A 19,764-nucleotide genomic window follows, 5' to 3' on the forward strand; every position below is an offset into this window, starting at 1 on the left:
AAGGAGACGGTGAGGATGAGAAATAAATGAAATGGTGAAATGAAGAAAGTGGGAAGAAACTGCAGAACCACCAGAAAACCCCCACATACGGTGTTTTTTCACAACAAAGGTCGCTTGGCGCGAGCTGGAATCGAACCAAGGACTCGATGCACCAGAGGTGAACGCTTACCACTGTAACTCCTTAAAATACGAAATACAAAATGTATTTAAAAAAAAAAAAACATTTTCCAAGTATAATGACGTCCAATGTCGTCTGCAGTCCGCAGTACTTTCTTTTTTGTTCATTTTTCTTAATCTTCTTTTTCTTCTTCTTTTTGTTGCGTATTTGCAGAAACATGAGATACATGTGCTAGTGTGCTTAAATAACTTATTGATGTCGATACTTTTCGTTCAGTCCTCGTATAAACACTTTATAAAGGAATAAAAAGAAATTGCATAATTCCAATACTGAACACGGAAAGGAAATAAAGTTATTTGAATTACCAGATAAGATCTTACGTTTTTTTCTTCTTTTGTACGGTATTATACCTTTATCTTCCTGTTACTAGCAAATGTCCTTGAAACCGGTTGGTTGTTCCAGATAGTTATCGAATAGTTCACTGTTGTGTTGTGAGCCTCTCCCCTCCGATGCACCCCCTCCGTTTATGAAACACCTGAGTTTTCTGGTCGCAATGTAAAAATTCCTTTGACAGTATGTATGCTTTCTTTGTCTGTGCGCGTGTGAGTGTTTCTAGATCGCTTGGTTTGCTATACATGCTTAACCTACACATCATTATTCAACGCACGAAGTTTACTTTTCCTATAAAGTATTTATCCGTTAATGACTCTTGATGAGTGCAGTTTTCTGGTTCACAAATGAATCGCAGAAGTCACAAAATTATGAGGCTGTATTCTCTTGTGAGTTATTAATAGTTTATATGTGATTAAATATATATTTTTTGAGTCATTTTATGTTCAATTTAAACCTCTTTAACTTTTCTTCCCTGTCAGTTTGTCCGTTTGAGTCGATATGCCGTATTTACCCGACTATAAGACGACGCAGGGGCGTCATTTGGGGAGGACAGGGGACAATTGCACCCCCTCCCACGAGTCTGAGGAACATATGCTTTTTTAATAATTGTATACGAAAATACTAATAAAAAGATGAAAGTTGTATGTCAGTGGACAATGTTGCTCTTTCCCGTGGCAAAACCTAAGTGACGCTACTGAATCGGTGGCGTGTTGTTTGCCACGTTGTTGTTGACCACGACTCGATTTTTGTGTTGTTTGTCACGATTTTGCCACAATCTTTGCATTCTGATCTTATCAGATCTGATTATCGTGAAGATATGTACACACTTGGAGTGAAAGAAAGGGTTGCCAGGCACTTTTGTTTTTGATTCCCTGGGACAAATGGTAAGTGTTTTCGCCTTTGGAACGAGAGAGATCTCATTAGACACGCTGCAGAAAGAGAACATCAAGCTCCAAACAAATGAACAGAAAACATCATTAATATCACAATAGCTTAGTAAAGTGATAGCCCTATAATTGCATTTTCTCTTTTAACGAATATCTTAAAATCATCTCCTGTTACATAATGTTCTGTTTTTCGTTATGCTACACGACTGAAGAACTGAATATTGTTATAGTTAAGAAAAATGAAATGAAATATTTCCGTTTTACGTCTCATGATTATGCCGCGTAAGCTAAAAGATATGATGATGATGAGAATGAATAAAAAAAATAGTGTATTGAAGAAAGTGGGAGCAAAACAGAACGCCGAGAAAATTCACGTACATGGTGTTTGTTCACCACAAAGCCCACTTCGTGCGAGCTGAAATCTGACCTGAGAGCCTGATAGTATGAAACAACAGCAAGCAAATATATGTAGAAAAGCTCAATAAACACAAATGTAAACGGAAGATCACACTTCAAACTGATGAAATGGAGATATTCCCTTGCATGACTATAAACGCGAAACAGTATTCCTTCTGATTTTTTTCATACTGTGCTTAAATATAAATATATCTGAAAAGAATTAGCCTAAACAAACTCATTAAAACATAAACTAATAAGCAGTCGAGTGTTGTCTAATGTCAAACGACCAAAAATATAAATTCACTAAAATGGCTTACAGTCAAATTCAGATATAATTTAAATTTTGAGAATAAACTAAAACACTCCTAAAAGTCCCTTTGGAGAGAAATGTTTAATGAATACTCAAAACTTGGGTTCGGAATAGGAGCAGTAACCCAATAACGTGTTTGGGACCGTTGGTATTGTATGTATTTTGTTTATAAATATAATAGATTTGATCGTTATAATATAGTCATCTGGCAACCCTCAACTTCTGAGTCGATTTTCTATAAATATTCACGATTATGATATAAGATAAATCAGAGAGAACAATACCGTGGCAAACAACACCAAAATCGAGTCGTGGCAAACAACGCGTAATCACTGAGTCGACCCCCTATTTTGAAGAGACTTGAGAATATTCACAAGATATTCTGAGTAATCAAAATTACAAATGGTTTTATTGCACAGGCGGCTCTAGAAAGTAAAAACTCGGGGGGGAGGCAGTCAGAATCCAGACTATGATAGGTATATCATGAGTTTACTATAACTTTCAAAAAAATATAAATAATAGCCTGAATTATTTTTGTGGTTCAATAAATTGAGGGGCTTGGGCTCCCCCCTGCCTCGGGCTAGATCCGCCACTGTTTTACTTGTATAAAATATTTTCAGAATACCAAAAGAAAGTCAACATTATATATTGTAAACTTATGCTAATTATTGGTTGCCTAAATTGTGATAATAAAGGAACAAATATCTCTAAAATACGGTACCACAAAGAAATAAACAAATACTTTTGTTTACGGTACATGCACTTTTCCGGTAAAGTTGACGGAAATTGCAACTACTAAACTTAAAATCAAAACAACAAAACACCGAGTTGCTTCTTTATAAACTCTCTGATTGATATAACATTAATGGCAAGATCCTTTCCTTCCTAGATTGTTATCTTTCAGAGAGAGAACAACATGTTACTCTTCCTCGATTCCTGTCTTCAATTAGTCCCGTTTTATTCGGAGTGCCACAAGGTAGCGTGATTGGTCCACTTTTATTTTTAATCTACATTGACGACTAACCTAGTATCTTCTCAACCTTTTCATCAAATACTTTGCTTTTCGCTGAAGACTGTAAACACTTTAGAGTTATTGACACCGTAGATGATGCTTCTTCACTATAAGTTGGCATAGATATGTTAAGAGGCCTCATCCCGGCGAAATTAAAATACCGCTAATTTTACAGTAATTATGTGATATCTTCAAATAGATAACAGATAATCGAAATGTGGAACAAGAACGCCCTGGACAATATCATTTTACATGAGATACCGTTATCACGACCCACTTATCTGCTTTCGATTTCGAGCCATTTTGAAAATCGGCATTTATTTTTGCGTTTCTAAACGGCTGAAAACGGAAAGCTACTAAGTGACTTGTGATAACGGTATCTCACACAAAATAATATTGTCTAGGGCGCTCTTGTTCCACATTTCAATTGTCTTTTATCTATTTGAAGATATCACATAATTACTGTAAAATTAGCGGTATTTTAATTTCGCCGGGATGAGGCTTCTTAAGCAACTGGTGCTTACCCAAATGGAATCGGTCTTTAAGCCCCAACAAATGTTCCACTCTCTCTATCTCCGTAAGAAAGAATGTACGTCGTTAGATATATAATGTCAACAATGTACCCGTCAAACAAGTTTCTTCTCAGAAAGATCTATTCGCTGTCTTTGACGAAAAACTTCCCTTTGCGGATTACACCATGTCGACCTTATCCAGAATTTTGGAGCTACTTGGTCTACTTTTTAGATTTCTGAAAATACAAGATCTTCCTGCCCTTACGATGTTTTATAAGGCTTTCATCTCCTCGAATATTGTTCACCTGTGTGGAATATGGCTGTACCTACTAATCTTTCTCGCATTGTCTCGGTTTTAAACTTTTTTTCTTGCTATAATAATTAGATTTAGAATTCCTGAGTTACGTGATCACTCGAAACAGGAACTAGTCTCTTGAATGAATTCAAGTACTCCTCACAAACGACGTCGCGCTGCTGATTTACTTTACCTATTATATATAAGATCAACAATGGTAAAATTGATTCGGAATTCTTATCACAGATTAACTTTCATATTCCTCCGCGGCGAACTCGTTCTCTAAATTTACTAGCGTACTCTTAGGAGCGATAGGCTCCTAGGTTATCAATTGTTCATTCATTCATTCATTTCGGCCTCCAATTGGACACCTTCTTCATAGGCACGACCGTTCAGATCCAGATGCCTTCTTCCTATTTATGTAATAAATATAACTGTAAAATGGTAACATTCGAATTAGTGTTTCACATGAATCTTTGATCTTTAGAATTCCCGGGATTCAATGGGTTAATTTCTGTAGGTTTGAAAAATTGTATTAGATAAAGTTGTTAATAGCACTAACTTGTTGCAATGAGTTTGTTTTAGTGTAAATAGTAATTTCCCGGCTATCCTTTTTTTAAAGGTGGTTTATTATCTACAGTTCTTGCAAATGTACTTTTTTTTCTTATAAATTTATATTGTTGTCTTGGATGAATTGTAATAATTTTTTAATTAATTCCCAATTTTTTGTGTATAAAATCATATTTGTGGAGACTGGAAAAGTATGGAAATAATTAAGAAGATGTTTATTAAAAATATTTCTTTTTTGTTGTAACAGTTCACATTGGAATATTAGGTGGTTGATGTTTCCTATTTCTTTTCCACACTAGCACTTGTTTGTTTCTCTTTTTTTATTATTATATTCAACTTATAGGGCGTTAAAGCAGTATTAAATATTAAACGGTAATATAAAATTATTTTTGATCTAGGCCAGATTTTGAGAGAATCCCAAGTATACTCCTTTGTTATGTCTGTTAGGTTCCAATAATGGATGCCAGGTCCGCGCTTTCTTTTACAAACTAGCGTATGATTTACAAAATACAGCTTCAACAGGTATACCAACGTTTTTACTTCTGAACGAAACTTTAAAACTCAACTGAAGAGAATATTGTAAATTGAAAGGTGAACTTTCTTTGTTTTTTTCTTTTTTCTTTTTCTTATGTTGTTCAGTTTCGGCCAAATGCCCTTGTACTGTATGAAACTTAGTGAATAAATAAATACATAAATAAGTAAATAATGACCTTAACTACTGTCTTCACTACAGCGAAATTAAAACAACTGCTAATTTTAGAGTTTTTCTGTAATATCTTCAAAACAAGTAATAAATATTCGAGAAGCAGAAACGTAGTGAACTAGACTATACGATTTTGCATGTGAATCCGTTATCACACTCTTCTATCTGCTTTCGATTTGCAAGTGCAGATAAATTTAGTATATTTTTTTTTCGGGTTTTGTAAATAGCGGCAAACCAAAAGCAGATAGGTGAATTGTGGTAAAGGTATCGCATGCAAAATCGTATTGTCTAGTTCACTACGTTTCTGCTTTTCGAATATTTTTGTTTGCTTTGAAGATATTACAGAAAAACTAAAATTAGGGGTACTTTAATTTCGCTGTAGTGAAGACCCTTAATCTGCGAGTATAACACGATCTCCAGTTTTCGAATCACAAATCTTGAAAAAGAACAAAAACTTGTCTTGTCTTCTAGTTGGGGGGGGGGGGGACAATTATCTTTAATTGTTAATGACACAATTGAGTTTTAAGTACAAAATAATGATGCTTTTACGAACGTTAAATTAAACAAAATTTAGTCTGCAAATCAAATTATCAAGGTTTTATCACAATCACCTCTGGCTTCCTCTATTACACATTTTTCGGAAGTGGATTGAAATTTGGGGTGATTGCGCCCAAGTACTGGGGGTAATGGGTACCATTGCGTCAATTTGCGTAATTCTGGTTTTGCCTAATAGCCTACTTTATTAGCTGCCATTTACAGATTAAAAACATACGGTATCCGTCATTTTAGACTAAATGCGAGTTCGCATTTGGGCTAATTCTTATTCCGCCTAACGATCTTATCAAGGGCGAAATACGCAGTGACATCAGGTTTAATTTCTTCGGGGGCAAGTGAACTGGTAGAGAATTTTTTCGGGGATATCCATTTTTTATAGCCTAACGAAAATAATAGTTCTATAGGATCTACCGTACAATATAACATGTCTGGGGGGCAGTTGGGTCAGGAAGCAGAGAATACCACCGAGGAAACCCGACCCATTGCCCTTTCTAGTGTCGTTAACGGAAATACCCTTTATATAATTGATCTGACAGCTTTTCTATAGACCCATAGTTTTCCACTCACTAAACACTAAACTAAATCACTAGGATTACATTATTGCATTTCCGATCTTCACGTGTTCGGGGAACAACTAGGTGCCATTTTCGCACCAAGCAAAGGCAATACGATCCAGCTACGGAGTGCAAATGAAATAGGTATAATTACCAGTAGCAAAAGAAGAATCTCACATTCGCAGAGCACAACTACCTGTACTTATAATGTTGTTTATGAGATACACTTTGCTTATCTTGTATCTAAACGACTTCTACTAGAAGCACAGGAATAATATAATCCCACAACAGACTTCTCCAACAGGTTTTTGCGTCTATTTACGTTCATATTGATACATCGCATGATCCTCTTCTCATTTACACCAATCGCATCAGCTTCAACATGGCCTCTTTTAAGATGGCGAATGTTCCTTTTATCACTTTTAACAGATCATATCTACCATCTCGTGTCCATGTATGCTTATTTCGTGTCGTTGCAATGACAAGTTTTAAAGAAAAACGTGTATTTTCTCACCATATTCTTAATGTACTGACGTTCCACTTTTGATCTTTCTCGAGCCCTAGTGTCCCAATGTCTGGGACATTGCAGCTACAATTTTGGCTGTGGGAGTTTCCCGAGGCACTCTCTCTATATACAAAGTTTCATGATCATCGGGCTCTGATAGATACCTAGGGTTTCCTTGTAAGTTTTTGCAAACTGCAGGACACAAAACGCTTTCTGTTGAGTGGACGCCATCTTACTTCTGACTAACTGTAAACTGAGAAGATGCATTGACTAACATGCACTGAAGTCTCTGACGTCTAAAATTTGGACGGGGACATAAAAGAAAGTGATTTAGACCCTAAATGTATTACCTAACCCAACTTGTGTATTATCTTCGATTCCATTTCTTACTTTTCTGCTTACCTTCACGGATGCGTCTCCCTCGTCCCCTCTAATATCTCCCATGTTCCGTAATTATTACCGTTCAAAATCAAGTTATTCTTCTTGAAACACGGTGTATTTATATTAAATACCATAGCACGATAGTTTATTTACTGTAGTTAATAAGAATAGGGTATATGTATGTAAATAACTGTTGTTTTGCATTATACGTATATTATGTTCACGCATGCATTCAAGTGTATGTGTATTCGTGACTGAGCTTACGTGTCGAATTTTTGATCCCATTGGAACTGGTCTTTTGACCCTGCATGGAAAAATCCTGCAGGCGCCCCTGTCTGTAACTTAGGATTTGGATGTATGACGCGATCCGCCAGTAGGGATGCGCAGAGACAAGATTTGTGGCTGTCTCGTCTCGAAAAGGTGCTGTAAAAGTAATGTCTCGACTCCAAAAATGTATATTTTTCTATTGGAAGAGCCGTGTCTCGACTCAAATTTTGTCAGGAAAATCCTGTCTCGACTCGTCTCGTGCGCATCCCCATCTCCCAGAACGTTCATAACAGCGTAGTTTCCAGGTGAACAGTACAGTTAGTAAATAAATGTAACACAAAATGTATTGATAAAACTTACAGAATACTGTCGTAGGAAAAAAAAAAAAAGAAGGTATTATAAAATAAAGAACAGTATTATAAAAGTGTAAACTTATCGTTTTTAGTTGAGAAACGTCGTGACCATGTCATAACGTCTTAAAGTTACCATGTCACATTTCCGAGCTGAACAAACCGTGAATGAGCTGACATCTATTATGAAATATCAGTGCTGCTTTCAAACACTATCAGAACTTTATATATAAGTGGCATTTCCTCCTTGATTAGATAGTGAGGCGAAATGAAAATTAGGGCAAATGTCAATTCGCATTTCGCCTGAAATTATGGATATAGTTTTTAACTATGAATGTTAGATGAAGAAGTGTTATGCTTAATGAAAATTAGACAAAGTGGAAAGACGCCTTGAACCACAGTTTTCATCAAATACGTCTAGGATGTCAGCATTACTGTGCCCATTCTCATTAGAATTGATCATGACATTCCCTCCACCTGCCGAAGCTCTGAAGGTAGGGATAATGTTGAAGTAATGAGGCTGAAGTCCGCAGCCAGAATCCATCCATCGTTATGTTGCCAAGTTTCGTCCGACCCTGAACCTGTGTACCCGCCCGCAAAGACTCCAAATGATGTAACCCGGGTTCGATTCCCGGCGGGAGCTCATGTGGTTCGGATTCCACGTTAATCAGTAGGTCCACGTCTCATATAGCCTCGCTGCTGAACGGGACGCTAAACTAAAAGATCAAATCAAATCAAATCCAAATGATGTAATAAATGCAAGCAAGCAAAAAAAAAAAAAAAAAAAAAAAAAAAAAAAAAAAAAACAGTGTTAGTTTTTGAACAATAGCTAAACACTTTTCCTTCGTATTGTGAATTGTTCAAGTTCTGTAGTATTCGGAGTCCAGGGCGGGAGAGACAGTACTGGAAATCTTAATTAATATTACGAGAAAGCAAGCAGGATGCAAACATATTTATGTCATCGCCATCTTCATATTTCTCCTTTCGAAAACCTGCGTGTTGTCATATTTTGCTTTCATCAGTGAAAGCTTCAAGAGTAATTGCACTCCAGGACACATGTAGTTTTTTTTTTTTTTTTTTTTGCCTTCACATCTCAATAAGATTTCCTTTATTCTTCTATAATATGTTGTAACCTTCCTTACATACGCCATTGGTGTTAATAAAGATTTAAATCTTTGTATAAAAGTAACGTCTGCATTTGACCTCTGACGACAATTAGCATTTGAGTTGGAAACAGACTATGGGATTTGAGTAGAAAATTAACTTATCATCTGGTAATATTGCGTGAATAACAAACACTATTTTGAGAAGGAAAACTCCCAGTAGATAAGATCTTGTTTTGATAGCTTATCGTATCTGAGTAATCGTGAATCCTTAGCAACAGTATGTAATTAGGTCATATGTAAAAAAATTATTTGTAACTCGTACATGTTTTGCTCAAGTAAGGCCAAAACAACTTACAAAAATACTTGAGTGAGTTACTGAACAGTATACTATATAAACATACTGTATCTAAGGTTTTGTCAAACTAAAAGTGTTTTTGTGTTTTGCTTATTGAACGAAGACATTGAACATCAAATTACGATCTTGCTATTGCAGAGGAGGGTTATCTAAACGTAAGTACTTCTTCATAGATTTTCCGTGAATAACCACACGAGGGACGCTCAGCCGATTCTCATTTCTATAGACAAGGAATTTACGTCTTTCAGCATTATACAGTTAAACCTGTCAAAAAGTTGATCTCCTGCCTGAAAAGTTGATAAACTATCCCTATCTTATGGACCCTGTGTTTTATTTTCTTTTTCATATGACTTGTGTACCTCATTACTCTGTAAGATAGGCAACATTGAAACTGGAAATGATAGGAAATTTCTATCAGTTGCGGTAATAGTACTGTAGAGAGATAAGGAAGAAGTTGGGACGCAGTCGCGGATCTAGCCCGGAGCAGGGGGGAGCTAGCTCCCAAGTTTTTTTTTTTCAGTAACCAAAATAATTTAAGCTATTATTTATATATTTTTTAAGTTTATAGTAAACTCATGATATATCTATCATAGTGTGGATTCTGGTTTTCTTCCACTTTTTACCCCATGTGTAAGACGTAGTCGGATCGACCGTGAAACGTGGCGGTCTGCCGTCAAAAATTTGGTGCGGCGGTACCGTTACGAAATTACACAAATGCCACAATTTTACCGCCATGGCGGTAGAGGTGCGAGGTCTAGAAAAAAACTTTTTCAAACCGCGTTTTTTCCACAGCTTTTTTGCCTGGGAAAGTTTTAGTCTTTTTTTTAAAAAAAATCAATTTTAATGAAGAAAGAACAGTATGTTCTGTCTTTCTTTTTTCATCACACTACGAAATAACACACTGTTGATGAAGGAAAAATCCACGAAAAATTTAAGAATCAAAGAAAACTATGTTGTTAAGTAGGAAGGGAAAAAAAAGACGAAGGCAGTAGATTTTTCAAGTTGTAACGAATTGCTTCTACAGCTTTAAATAGTAATTTTCTTAGAGACAAAACTGTTTTAGTAAATATTTTCATAGTGTTTAGCAACAACTATTCTCAAAATGGAGTTGTTAGGTTTTTTGAAACAACAACATTTACAATTTATGTACAACATTTACAATTTAAGCACAACAACATTTACAATTTATGCATAAACGAAAGCTTCAGTTACCAACATTTCAAGAGCTAAACACACATTTTACGAAGGCGATAACGCGAAATAGGCCTATACGTAACATTTATAGAGGTTGTTAAAATTCACGGGCGGGGAAGAGAGAGATATAAAAGAGCCATATCCAAACCAGTTTCCTATTTCAAACATTTTCGAATGATATAACAATCATGGCCGACTCTTATCATTTATGCAACACGCGGCAAGTTTCGAGGAGCTGCAAAATCTGTAATAACTATATCATTTAAAATAAAATATTTCTTGTTGGAAACAGACTTCATGATGATGGTAGTTAAATTTACTAAGCTGACCGACCTTCTATTTGAATACCACATTCATAAATCATGTTTAGGTCACATTAGTTTAAGGTCACGTGGACAGTGCTAAAGCAAATGGTCAAACAAATCCCATCATAAATTACTTGATTCTTGTCAAATATAAGAACTCAATTCTCGAGCAGTAGCGAAAACCTGTTCCATTTAGTTAGTTATCACAGTTTTGATATAAAAACTAGCAAACTGATATATTAAGATTGAAGCTTGATATTGAATTCTATAAAAGGATTACTATCTTTCCTCTGCAGGTGTGTTTGCTTTATCTTTCTCTAATATAATAGATTATTATTTAGAGAAAAAAAAACACAAGGAGATTTTATTTGTAATGTTTAGGCCTTTCTGAGTGCGAGTGCTTTCCCCTCCCCGTTCGTTGTTTATGATGGGGTAGCATGCTTAAAATCGTGATTTTTAAGATTCGTTCTTTCTGGAGAAAGGGGTGGCCAATGATGTCATTGTAGTGGGCGGTAAATTGGCTAAGGCCGGTCATGATAAAAGTAAAGGAAGTGCGAGTTCTGTAAATAATTTTTACTTGCGTTATTTTCACATTATACTCTAAATTGCCATTAATATATTTAATTTTGTAAAGTGGTCTTAAGTTATTCTAGGTTCTAATAGAATGTCTGAAGCTAAAAATAGTACTTCATACGGACAAGGAAATGCAAACGAAATTTTATATGGAAACCAAAAATGTGTATCTATTTGTAAATTTTATGACACCTTTTACTTGTCTGCTAGTTTGAATTTAGGTAACCCGCAAAAACCTATGTATATGGCAAGATGCATAATTTACATGTACTTGATTAGGTGCTTAGCAAACCAAATTGACACCATGAATATGTTGGGTTGCATAACTATACTTTCTAGCACCCAAAGAAATGCCAGTATAAAACATCAATCAATGTAACCAGTTCCTGGCGGACCATAGGATTCACAATTATAAATATGCCACATTGACTTGATCCCTAGTCTTCCGTAGCAAGCAGCTGAAGGAATTCCACTCGCTTTCTCTCGCTTAGCAACAGCTGAACCCTTATTGGCTCAACGCGTGGGTGTGTGAGGGTATGAGCTTCAGTTCGCATTTTTGCCACGGCTTAAGACATTTTGGCAGCACTATAGTGACTGTTATTAAGGCACTTTCTCAATAATTGTAGAATCCAGTGCAGGGTAACGGAAGTGGTACTTGAATAAGAAAGTCACAGAATCTTTTTCTTTTTTAAATGCCTACTTTTTATGAAAAAAAAACCTATATCCAGCAAGAGTCAGTATTTTTCCATGTTTAAACAAGACTAAGATGTTAAAACACTTGTTTTTGTTAAATATCGTTCGGTTCTACCGAGCACAGGTGCGCACCCAGAAATTTTTATCAGGAGGGGTCCAAGCTTTGGGGGAGGGGGTATACAATACTACAAGCCACTACATGTATGTAGTATTAAAAAAGTATTATTCTGCACTCGAAAAGACGATACGTAATTGTAAAATACCTCCATTTATATCTTCAGAAAGAAAATGATAGAACTAGTTTGTTTTTATAAGAGAAAGAGTACAGATGAAGTGTAAAATTAAATTTTCATGCTACATCAATCATTTCTCTATTAAACAAGAATAGTTTTATCGAAAAAGTGTACAAAAGTATGGTGAATTAGTAAGTTTTTTTCTGGGCTGTCCGAACCCGGTAAACCCCCCGTAGCTGCCTCCCTGACCTCAACACCATTAATTAAAGGATAGCCCTTTAATGTGTAGGAAAATACTTTTATATCACCAAATTGTTTACCGCACTTTTTTTTTATCATTTCTGACTTGACATAACCAAAGTAATTAAGACAAGAACATAATTTGAAGAATTTCAAGGCTACTAACGCCTGTTAACGTAATTAATGGTTTGTCCTTGTAAAATCTCGACTTTCTGTTACTGTATAGCAGTGGTTGTCAACCATTTCTGCTGACGTATTACCATCTCCATTAAATATTTTTTAAAATATGTATATGTAGTGATGCGCACGAGACAATCTGTCTCGTCTCGAAAATGTGCTATAAAAGCAATGTCTCGACTCGAAAAATGTATATTTCTCTATTGGAAGAGCTGTGTCTCGGCTCGAATTTTGTCAGAAAAATTCTGTCTCGACTCGTCTCGTGCGCATCCCTATATATATATATATATATATATATATATATATATATATATATATGTTTATGCAGTAGCGTAGCCAGGATGTGTGTTTGGGGGGGCCAAGTGCTGTTATAGGGACATATAGAAAAACTATAAATAAAAAATATATAAACATAAAAATATATAAAAAATTACAAACATCACAGTACCAAAGTACATTGTCGGACCTCTTTGGGGGGCCCGGCCCCTCTGGGCCCCTCTTCCCTACGCCACTATGTTTATGTGTGTCCGTCAGCAGATTTTCCCATAGAGGAATCACCTACAGGTACCAGATTTTATAGATAGATAAATATTCATCAGATCTATAATAATCGTGACGACTCATGAAGCCTGGGCTCTACACGAATCATAGAACTGCTTTAACTCACATGTGATAAATCGGAAGAATTCGGTACAATTCGTAGAACTGCCTTCCCGAAGGGACACGTCAGAGAAAGTGAAACAACAGAAGCGAACCAACAACGTCGCAAAAACACAAGACATGGTGAACGAGCAACAAAAACCATCACTAAAAGGTCTATAACACAGACACTAACTATTATTCCAATTAAAGTGTAACAATAATAATAGCAAATGAATAAAAAACAATAAAACTAAACTTAGTGACAATGTGAGGACAATGCACCATCAGATGTTCTCTGTTTATCGCGAGAGACAAGACTGGCAAAATTTCATTGCTGGAGGTTGACTACCGGAAAACACCCTCACATTCTATTGGCTGATGAAATTGGTAAATCTAGATCAAGCTTCATGATTCCTTGCGATCACTATAATTGTATATGAAATCCTTTTTTTCGATTTTTGACTCGAGGGAAGATTGGAGGATCGAAATTTACGGAAAAAAATATATAAAGTACATATATATGTACAGTGAACCAAAGTACGTGTGACGTAATCAGTCCAACCGTTTACCTTGTGGTCCGTGTTGCATACCTTTCAGATCTTTGAGGGTTATTTATTTATTTATTTATTTATTGCATTAACCCTATTCTCCCCGTGCAAAGATCTGGCATAAATCAGCTGAGACAATATCATGGGCGCCGATCCAGGGAAGGCGAAGGTGATCCAAAATTTTCTTGATCACCCAAAAGTCTGGATATATTTGCATGAATATCTGAAAACGAAACATACATACGATCTCGCTCTCCCTGGAAATTATACACAAAGCTGCACCGTTGGACAATACTGAAACTATTGCTCGTCATTCTATACTTCATTCATTCATTTACTTTCAAAAATTTTGCATAAACATTGTTTATCCCGTGACATTTCTACTATTATTTACATATAGAGAGTATTAATGTACTAGTAATCAAACATATTCTACCAAACCATGCTTTCTTTGTTCCAGGAGCAAAATTACACACTTGTTCACGCATTTTGTAACTAAGTAACTATATTTGTATATTTAGTTTATTTTTAGTGTACATATAGCTACAGGGGGAGTTTTTAACTTGAGTCTGCAGAATATCTATCTATTTATTTAACAATCACCAGATACAGCTCAAAGGCCATTTTATACTGGATATCTAACAACAACAATGGAAAGGATTTGGGAAGGTATCGGACAGGGCCTGGTGAGTAGGTACCATCCCGGCATTTGCCTGGTAGGACTGAGGAAAACACTGGAAAACCCCAGTCAGGATGGTCGGCAGCGGGAATGGAACCCACGATCTCCCGAAGGCGAAGCCAACACTTTACCACTTGAGCAATTTCGCTTTCTGGAGAAATAATCATCGGGTGAAAAAAAATCTGTATTTTTAAGGAGGAAATTTACCTGTGAGGGGAAATACCTTGAAAACACCTTATTACACTAGTGAGAACCACATCAAAATGTCACGTGGTCTAAAATGTAAATTTCCTTTTTGCTCCCGAAACGCCATTACTACCCCAAATCGCAGAGTATATAAGTCACAGCGAAATTGGCCTAACGTCATTTGAGAGTTGAAGCTAGCAGATGTGCAAATAGTGTTAGAATTCTTATAATTATACGTAAGGTATTGCGCTACGAAGATTAAGTGAAATTTCCCGCAAAATTGCGCTACATTTGGCAATTTTACTTCGATAACGTTAGAAGTGTTGCACAGGCCTGAGAACACATTTGTGCTTTGTGTTGGCAAGATACGTTAGCAGAAGCAACAGCTAAAAGACAATTCATTCGGTTTCATTCGGGAAGTTTCGATGTTCATAATGCTCCTGGCAATAGGCTATCAATCACAGAAAAAATGGATGATATTCTGGTAAAAGTTTAGCAACACCGACATATAAACAGTGATGACATCGCCAATAACCTAATACCCATCATTAGTGTTAAGTCATTCAGAGAAAGTTGGCTGGAAAATGTCATTATCCCGTGGTTTATGCAACCCACCTTACTTTGTTGAATTTCTGGTTGTAGTATATTTTAGGATATTTTCTCAGCCGTTGTAAAAATTATTTGATTTTTAAAACTTAATTATTACTTTTTTTTAAAAAAAAAATATGTGTATAAATCTTCGTTGGGAATAGCTTTTTCAATTAGTGAAGACCGCATCAAAATATGACCAATGCTTCTTCATTTGGAGATAATCATTTGGAGGAAGCGAGCTTAAAAGTGTACTTCCCACTTGCTTGCATGCAACTCACTTTACTTTGTTGATTTATTTTTGCGGTATATGTTAGGATATTTTCTCAACCGTTGTAGAAATTATTTTATTTTTAAAACTTAATTATTACTTTTTTTCAAATTTTGTATGTGTTTAAACCTTCGTTGGGAATAGCTTATTCCAGTAGTTCTCAAAGTGGGGTTCGTGGGACCTAGCCAGGGGGTCCGCGACGCCTTAATGTTGAAATCTGATGTAATAAAATGGAACTCACAGTTGTTATGCAAGAAGTATTTTTTTCAGTTACCAAAAACAAAGCTATTAGAAGTTATGCCTATGTTTGTAAATTTAAATGTTTTCCTACTTTACTAAATTTCTGCCCTGAAGCCGGTCAACCGTTATATAGGACTACTTCAAGTGAGAGAAATTCTTTGTTAGGGCACTTTTTCAAAAGCTGTTGTACATTAACTACATGATGCCTCGGAATTTCATGGATTCCGTCTTCAAGTGGCGGAAAGCTCCCACCACTACTACCAATTCCAGACTTTTTTTTTAAGAATTAAATTTAGTCATTCTTATACTTATAAACATAAGCCCAACACCATAACTTTGATTTTTCTGGGGGAGGGGAAGCAGTAATAATAGTAAAAGTTGTTTTTCTAATTCTTGGTCCCCCTCTTTCCATGTTTCTCTTACTCTTTATGAGCTCCCCGGAGCATGTGGGCCCTTCCGCACGGCAAGGTCTGCAGGGCCGTTAGTTACGCCCCTGGGCCCGTTCCATACATGACAAATTAATTAAGGGGACAATATTGACAAATCTCAAAGCCATATGAATAAATATTATTTCTAGGGTCCCTAATTGTAGACATTTTTACTGAAATGAGCCTACGATTCGTTTTTGTTTTATTTACCTTTTGTGTGCTGTTTTGTTTATGTAATGTAGTGAACCTGTTTGATGCTTCATTTATAATTTCATGTTCGTACCGTGTATGGAGTAAGAAAATTTTATCTTAAAGCAGGCCCCCCTCGAACGGCGAGAAGCCTCCCCGAGGGGCAGTTGCCCCTGCCCCCCACAAGTTACGGCCCTGCATAAGCCTCTCCCCTAATTCTGGGATTTCTAAAAAAAAAAATCTATGAGAAACCCCTCCCAAAATATGTTCCTAGATCTGCCACTTCGAGTAACTCTTGACCCAAATTGGTTCGCGTGTGCGCTGTGAGTATATCGAGTAGTCTAAAAAGGGCATTGCAACATTTGATGCCTTTCCCTACTACATATTTATGTGAGCAGACCTTTTCTGCTCTTTGCAGTATTAAAACTTTAAAGCGAATTCGTCTTAATGTGAAATCGGACCTAAGTTTGATGGTGATAAAAACTTATTCTAGATTTCAATACAAATATTTAAAAACACAAAGAATTTCATTCCTCACATTAGTGACCTCACATTGGAGAACATTGTTTATCAAGTGGATTTTCTTAGATAAAAAAAAAAAAAAAAACCTGATTCTCAGTCTTGAAAGTTTGCTGTATTTTCAATTGCAATTTCATTCATTAGGAAATAATCACGTATCTTTAGAATAAATTACTTATTGCATTATTTTTCTTGATCTTTTTCCTTATCAGTGATAATTCTAATTAGTATATATATTTTTTAATGCCATGTGAAGTTTCAGATAGCATTGCAGATCACTTCCTGAGTGAATAGGGGGTCCGTGTTATCGGAAAGTTTGTGAACCACTGTCTTATTCAATTAGTGAACCGGTTCTGGAGATAAACGAGTACAAACAAACAAACAAATATATATATATATATATATATATATATATATATATATATATATATATATATATATATATATATATATATATATATATATATATATATATATAAACATACATTCATACACGTTAAACTGAGAATCTCTTTTTCTTATTTCTTCTAAGTTGCTGATTAATAACTTAATATACTTATTTGTGATTATGACACTTCACAAAGCCTTCTCACCTCTCGAAGCCCTATACTCCTATTAAAATTGTATCATTTTTCTGTTGTGATAATTCTACCTAAGTGCTGCTTGCAATAAAGTGCATTTCGTAATTAGTTTTCGATATCATGAAGGGATCAAATTTCGGAAGGCAAAACGATGTACATCAGAAAAGAAGTTCTTTTTATGCACTATGTAATAAGAAACTAAAGTTGAATTAATGGTCCTGCAAAACATAAAATAATTCCCTGAAGAAATTATCCATCGCAATCTACGTCCTCATCACGCAACGTCATCAATATTGCACTAGTATCAGTCGCTGACTGTGACCAATGTAACGATCACACACGCCATCTACACCCGTGGTTTCGCATAGAACATTGGGGTCAAGGTTTTTCTCTTCAGCCTTAGTTCACTTATATGTCAGCTCAATAATCATAAAATCATCCATTCTGTACTTCACGCAAGCATTGATTTCATTCTTGTGTCGGAGGAGAACATACGACGTACGAGCTTATTACATTTCAAAACTATGGCAAAATCGTAAGTAACGTTAAAACTACAGAAAGGCTGTATCCGACTGTCCGTCCGTTTGTTGAGATATAATAGACTTGCACCACAAATAGTAAGATATAGCGAGAAATGATTTTGTTAACCCTGCGTTACCCGCGCTAGAAAAGTTACACTAATACCCGCGCACGGACTTAGAGACCGTGTTTTCTTTTTATTGCTAAAATTGGGTTATAATGAAAAACAAACGTTGAAATTTATGGCAAACTTTAATATTACATACGTACTATATATACGTATGCTAGTGGTAATTGCATGTTTTACGTAATTACATGCCTACAATAATAGGTGTACTTAAAAAATGTCTACTAAAAAAACTTGTAACTAAATACAAGTATCTAACTACAAAAAAGCTTTTTACTGAAAATAACTTATCAAAAAACATTGCTTTTGGGCCCGTATGCTCCCCACAGATGTATTTACTGCATCTGACACTTGTAAATCTGATTTTTCTGTTCTGATTCCAAGAGCAAAACGAACATCTTGCAGCGTTACCTTCGACAGAGGTTGCTGATGATCTGGAACTCCAGCGGCTCTTTGAACCCTCATTTACAGTTCACGAGTAAAGGCCAACATACACTAGCGTATTTTCAGCGCGCATTTTCGGTCCGTAAAATGATGTCGTAAATTTCGGTCCGTAAGTTGGCCCATACACCTAGCGTAAAAATAGGCGCGTAAAAGAAGAAGGAAAAGAAGCGGTCAGTTTTCGCTCTTCCTTTTGCCTGTTGTTTCAGCACGCGGTCGTTTTCCAGTTTGCTCAAGTTGTTTGAACAGGACAGATCTATGTTTTAAATGCAGGTCCTATAAACATTATGCTATTAAGGAAACGAATAAAAAGAAAGAACAAAACAATAGAAATATTTGGACTAGCAAGTGATATTCAATGTAGGAGTACATTTTATTTCTTTTCATAGTATCGGAATGTGAAAATTCCCATAGAATGTTTTAACAAAGTTAAGTCAGACAGATTTAAAAAAAAAAGAAAGAAAGAAAGAAAGAAAGAAAGAAAAAACAAAAGCTAAATCCATGATTTTGCGAAAGCAGTAATTCAATTTAATAAATTTTCTCACTAAAATTGTTAGATTTCTCGAATAAATAAATAAATAAATCTACTCTCTGTGGCGTAACATATCTCATGGAATCAGGGCCTACCATCCAGCTTGTGCCACTTATGCCTTTAGGGCAGGGTGCGAATCCTGGGGCGGAATTTCCTTCTATTTTGTTTTAATCCCTTCCAAAAGCAACAAATTGAAACATTGGTCCCTCACAAAGCAATCAACTATCTCCTGTTAGGAACTATTTTATCCCCCTTCAAATATATACAACCTAATTCGCGCACTGCTATTGGGTAATATATGCTCAGCACATCTGCTGCTCTTGTAGAATCTAGTCCTTAATGAAAGGGTTAACAAAAAGAAGGAAAGTCAACCGTCTCCAAGTACAAACAAACCAAGTTTTAATTTCGAAGTGTGACTTGACAAGCTATTTAAAAGTTACAAAGAATATCTAGAATAATTAAAATTTTATATTTAGAAAACGAATTAACACTTAATCTGGGATATAACCAAATGAAAACAATATCAATTGTATTGTTGTACTTTACTAATATGAAATGCGGCAATTAATTCACTCTCCTGTTTTCTT

The 19,764-nt window shown here is 35.7% G+C and overlaps 1 protein-coding gene across 3 annotated transcripts in view; it reads left to right on the forward strand.

Annotated features, from left to right (window-relative positions):
* The window catches only part of Hexo1 (beta-hexosaminidase 1), a 93,959-nt gene that overhangs the window by 16,034 nt on the left and 58,161 nt on the right, over positions 1-19,764 (forward strand). The window contains exon 1 of one of the 3 annotated variants that reach the window (XM_081746172.1): positions 739-897. The exons of 1 other annotated variant lie outside the window; for it this stretch is intronic. In XM_081746172.1, the coding sequence (XP_081602298.1) occupies positions 856-897 (42 nt within the window). In that variant the 5' untranslated portion in view covers positions 739-855. Of the gene's footprint in view, positions 1-738; positions 898-9,256; positions 9,428-19,764 lie in introns of those variants that run through there. One more of the 3 variants, XM_081746174.1, reaches the window with a different exon arrangement.

Source organism: Thermobia domestica, chromosome 18 (assembly GCF_964235325.1).
Source record: "Thermobia domestica chromosome 18, izTheDome1.hap1.1, whole genome shotgun sequence".
Classification (NCBI taxonomy): Eukaryota; Metazoa; Arthropoda; class Insecta; order Zygentoma; family Lepismatidae; genus Thermobia; species Thermobia domestica.